Raw genomic sequence first — 4,084 nt, 5'->3', positions numbered from 1 at the left:
GGAATCCTTCTATTTGGGACCTTCTGACCGATCCCTGATAAACAATCTATGTCTAAGTGAGAGAATGAATGAATGATGAACCGAGTCCGGCAAGTACTGCTTTGGATTGCCCAGCCGGAAGCTGCGTTCCCACGGCTGTCATGTCTTCCCTCCACACTCCTTCAGTAGTTGCTGGTATCTCCGCCGCCGTTGTGTTTCTGCAGCGCTCCTTCCTGATCCACCCCCCCCTTTGCCTTCCTCAAACTTCCCAAGTCACCTCTGTGTGTCCACCCTCTCCTTTCAGTAGAAGGAGGGGCCTTCGTACGTAAAGGCACCAGGGGAGTAGGAGGATGGGACAGGGACGAATGCCTTCTGGCAGGCCTGCTGGAGGAGACTTTTTAGGTGTCTGCGGAACTTGACCCCAACAAAGACGTAGAGCACTGGGTTGAAGCAGCAGTGAGAAAAAGCCAACATGCGGAAGATGAACATAGCCATGTCCAGCCGTTGCTTGACCTCACAGGTCTTCTGGATGATTCCAGTCTCCTGCAGTGTCTTCAGGAAGAGGATGAGGTTGTAGGGAGCCCAGCTGAGGAAGTACGCCACCACAATGGTGAAGATGAGCTTGACTGTCCGGTGCCTTTGTCTGGACTTTGAACGAAACAAGGTCCTGAGAATCTGCTTATAACAGAACAGGATGATCCCCATGGAGAGGAGAAAGAAGATGTTGTGCTGGTAGACCGAGGCCAAGAACCCACTAAGTTCAGAGTAATCACATGTTGAGACAATCACCTTGTGAAAGATGGCATCAGGGATGGAGGACAGGATGCTGGCTGTCCAAACAGTTGATATCACCAGCACACGGCAGCGGAGGGTGTGGACGCCCAGAGTAGAGATGGGGTTCACTACAGACAGGTAGCGATGGATGGTCATAATGGTGAGGAAGAAGATGCTGCTGTAGAGGCTGATGGAGAAGATCAGGTTGAGGAGTTTGCAGAGGAAATCACCTAGCAACCAACCCCAATACTGTGCTAAGACCCACACAGGCAGCAGGCAGGAGAAAATAAGGTCTGAGAGACACAGGTTGAGGATGAAGACATTGGTGAGTGACTCTAGATTCTCATATTTCACCAAGACCCAGAAAACCAGGCTGTTACCCATCAGGCTGAGGAGTAAAACCAGAGAGTACAGGACAGCAGTGAAGTTGGCAAAGGTGGTCTCGCTCTCACATAGATGACTCTGTAGATCATAATAATACTCAGAGGATCCAGAGGACTCCATTTGGTCCCAGGAGGCAGTGGTACTGGGGGCATCTGAAATGATAGACATGTGGGGTTTAAATCCATATAGTTGCAATAGAGATCATCAGGACCAATGTTACAAAAAGGTAAGGTTCATGGACCAGATTCCATTGATGAGCTACTTATAACAAGATTGAGAATTATATAACGTCATTAAGGGACATTTTTCTTTTCCATAGAAAGACTTCCTTGACCAAGGACACACAACAATGGTTTATATTCTGTCATAAGCCCCATCCTCCTGGTAGAGTGGCAACTGAGAGGTCTTGATAGCTCAAGTTCACAGTAGATGTAGGTACAAAGCGAGGCTCTGCTATTGTGTCCTTGTGCCATTTTCTTAACCCTTTCTGAGCCTTGGTTTCTCGTATACAAAAGGGCTCATGTTCCCAGATCAATCACGCCAGCTGTTCAATATAAGGCTGGAGAGCATTTATTCAATGTCATTATTCAATAAATGGCTAGGGAGTGTTGTGTCTATCTTTCCTCTCCTTTGACCTCCCCTTCTTTCTTTCTCCTTTCATTTTCTCCATTCTCTCTCTCATTTTCTGCTCATAAACTGCACAGATCTCGATAAAAGGCTTGTGTTGGAAATGTTTTCTCTTTCTTGGGATAGCCTGAAGAAGTGAGGGCACAGACAAAGCAAACTCATGCCAAAGTTACAGACGGAAATTCTGGAAGGACAAATCCTTGCTAGCTTTGAGGATTAAATCTCAGGGAAGAAGGCTTCTTCAGTTGAGAGTTTAGTTTACATGTCTTATAAGATAAACACACGTCTGGAGCAGGTAAGGAGGAAAGAAGCTCAGAAAAGATGCGGTGAGCCAAACTTATTCAACTTCCTTTGGTAACTGGGTATTGGAAACTGAGATAAGAAGGCTGAAGAGATGATTGGAAGGGCTGGAATTTTCATTTCGACACGTCATCGAAGCTGCTGGGTCGTATGAGGAGAGTAGAAATCTTGAAACAGCAGCTATCTGAGTCAGATAAGTGAGTTCTCATCACCTGGGGTTGGGGTGGGGTACTGTGCCTATATACCATAGAAATTCCCTGTGATCTTGCAACTTTCTGTAAGATATATATATATATATATATATATATATATATATATATATATATCTGGTGGTGAAGACACTTTCTCATTATTTATAAAACCAGGAAGCTGGAGCAGCTAAGACTGCAACTCAAACTCCTATGTTCTTGTAATTTGAGGAAGATAATTGGAGAAATAGTCTGAGCTTCTCAAATATTAAAATTTAAATAGGTTGGGCATGGTAGTGCATGCCTATAGTTTGCCTACTATAGGTCTAAGGTGGGAAGATTATGAATTTGAGGTCAGCCAGGGCTATGTAGTGGGACCATGTATTTTTTTTTAAATGTATTTAAAAAGTATGTTGTGTCATAATAAAGCAGCATAGTTGTGGCAAAAAAAAAAAAAAAAAAAAAAAACCAAGGAGACAGGTAGATAAATGTAATAAACAGAGAAGCCACACAGCTATAGCTACCTACCAGAGTTTTGATAAAAACACAAAAATCATACATTGGAGAAAAGTCAGTCTTTTCAACAAATTGTTCTGGGAAATCTGGCTATCTACATGTAGAAAAATAAGCTATATCTCAATAAAAAACAGTTCAACTTGGATTACAGACTTTAATATAAGATCTGAACTTCTGAAACTGTTAGAGGAGAGCAGAGGAGACACTTCAAGATTTGTCATAGGAGCTTTTTAAGAAAAGGACTCTAGCACCTCAGAAAATAATATAAGAACTGATAAATGGGATTGCATGAAATTAAAAATCTTCTGCGTAGCAAAGGCAACAATCGGGGGAAGGGATGGCTTATAGAATGGGATACACATGACAGGAGATTAACGTGTGGAGTAGATAAAGAACTTTTAAGAACTAAATACTAAAAACCCAGCCAGCTCAATAAAGAGGCCAATGAAATGAGCAGACAATTCTCAAAAGATGAAGTGCAAATGGCCCCAAACATATAAAGAATATTTAACATCATTAGGGATCAGAGAGTTGTAAATTAAAGCCGTATTTATATTTCATCCCCCCCCAACAGTCAGAATGCCTATCATTATGAAAAGAACAGATGCGTAAAGGGTGTGGGGGAAAATGAACCCTTATTCACTGCTGGTGGGGATGAAAATTGGTGTAGCACTATGAAAATCATTATAGAGTTCCCTTAAAAGCTAAAAACAGAACTACCACATGATCCATCCCTGGGTATGTACCCAAAGTTCTCTAAGACAATACAGCACACACTGTACATCTTTTTTTTGTTTTGTTTTTTGTTTTTTGTTTTTTTTTTTTTGTAACACTATTCAGAACCAGCCAAAAGTCATCTGTTAACCGATGGCCCAGTAATGAAAAATGTGCCTTGTATACTATTGTGGTTTGAAAGGGAATGGCCCCATAGGTTCATACATCTGAATGCTTAGACACTAGTAAGTGGAAGAGTTTGGGAAGAATTAGGAGGTGTGGCCTTATTGGAGTTGATGCGTCATTAGGAGTAGGATTTGAGTTTTCAAAAGCACAAGCTAGGCCCCCCTCTTTCTCTCTCTCGGTGTCTCTCTGTCTCTCTGTCTCTCTCTCTCTCCTGCCTGTGGATCAGAATATAAAGCTCTTAACTATTACTACAGCATCATGCCTTTCTTTCTGCTTCCCACAATGATGATCATGACCTCGCTCTCTAAAACTATTAAGCAAGTCCCCAATTAAATGCTTGCTTTTATAAGAATTGCCTCCACCATGGTTTCTTCTCACAGCAATAGAACGGTTATTAAGGCATAACACAAAGGAGT

The 4,084-nt window shown here is 42.2% G+C and overlaps 1 protein-coding gene across 1 annotated transcript; it reads right to left on the bottom strand.

The window, feature by feature from the left end:
* Positions 1–279: 279 nt before the first annotated feature.
* Positions 280–1,305, bottom strand: Xcr1 (X-C motif chemokine receptor 1). Its single transcript, XM_051173567.1, has one exon. It carries the CDS (start codon positions 1,303–1,305, stop codon positions 280–282), a length of 1,026 nt encoding a protein of 341 aa, XP_051029524.1.
* Between the last annotated feature and the right edge of the window lie 2,779 nt (positions 1,306–4,084).

Source organism: Phodopus roborovskii, unplaced genomic scaffold, assembly GCF_943737965.1.
Source record: "Phodopus roborovskii unplaced genomic scaffold, PHOROB, whole genome shotgun sequence".
Classification (NCBI taxonomy): Eukaryota; Metazoa; Chordata; class Mammalia; order Rodentia; family Cricetidae; genus Phodopus; species Phodopus roborovskii.
Note: the sequence above shows the minus strand (reverse complement) of the source record. Positions and strands in the feature narration are given on the sequence as shown.